The following is a 963-nucleotide window of genomic DNA, read 5'->3' as shown; positions in this document are numbered from 1 at the left end:
TTGTGAATAAAGTTTATTGATCTGACCTCTGACCCTGATGGATCTGGACTCCAGCTGGGATCCGTACTGGTTCAAGGCTTCACACTGGTAGAGGGCGGAGTCTTCAAGGAGGGCGGAGCCGAGGCTGAAGGAGAGTGAGGAGGAGGCGGGGTCAGTCCTCTGCAGCTCCACCCCTTCCTTCTTCAGCACCAGGTTGGGGGGCGGAGCTCCTTGTGAGCGGCAGGTAATCATAACCTGCTGACCCTCCACCACCTCCTCACCTGGACTCACAGAGATGGAGGTGTCGCTGGGTGGAGCTGTGTGTGGGGGGTGGGGGTGACAGGTGTTACAGCTGGTGGAGGTTACCTGCAGAGATAGTAAATGAAACAGGAGCTACACTCTTACCGTGAACAGTCAGGTCCACAGCGGCCGTCTGGTTCCCCTCGCTGTTCCTGGCCTCACACTCGTAGCGTCCGGCTTCGGACAGACTCACTGCTCTGAAGACCAGCTGACGGCCCCCCCCCCGCCGCTCAGACCCACCATCTGCCGTCCTCAAGCTCCAGCTTATGGTCGGTTCAGGGTTTCCCTCCACCGAACAAGAGAGGGTGAGCGGAGAGTCAGCCATCACCAACACCGAGTTTGAGATCCATGTCACCACAGGAGCATCTGCGGAGGACTCAAGGTCAGATCCTGAAACCTGAACCAGATCAACTTGAACCAGATCCTGACAGTCTGAGGCCGATCCAGACTCAGACTCAGGACTCAGAATCAAACAGTATGACTCTGACAGTAGGGCTCAGACTCAGATTCAGTCTCTGACAGTAAGACTCAGACGAAGACAGTAGGACTCAGACTCAGGACTCAGACTCAGATTCAGACTCAGACAGTAGGACTCAGACTCAGACTCAATCTCAGTCTCAGACTCAGACTCAGGACTCAGACAGCAGGACTCAGACTCAAAACTCAGACAGTAGGACTCAGACT

General features: G+C 55.5%; 1 protein-coding gene across 1 annotated transcript; it reads right to left on the bottom strand.

Moving 5' to 3' along the window:
- Positions 1-26: 26 nt before the first annotated feature.
- On the bottom strand, positions 27-639 carry LOC111658889 (vascular cell adhesion protein 1-like; the record flags this gene model as incomplete). Its single annotated transcript, XM_023411583.2, has 2 exons — positions 385-639; positions 27-296 (listed from the first exon to the last, which is right to left on the bottom strand). Coding segments are annotated over exons 1-2 (490 nt in total), but the record flags the coding sequence as incomplete, so codon positions are not given.
- Between the last annotated feature and the right edge of the window lie 324 nt (positions 640-963).

The sequence above is a fragment of the Seriola lalandi genome, unplaced genomic scaffold (genome assembly GCF_002814215.2).
Source record: "Seriola lalandi dorsalis isolate HSWRI2012SDOR001 ecotype SW California unplaced genomic scaffold, Sedor1 jcf7180001980751, whole genome shotgun sequence".
Taxonomy (NCBI): domain Eukaryota; kingdom Metazoa; phylum Chordata; class Actinopteri; order Carangiformes; family Carangidae; genus Seriola; species Seriola lalandi.
This window is presented reverse-complemented; position numbering and strand designations above follow the sequence as displayed.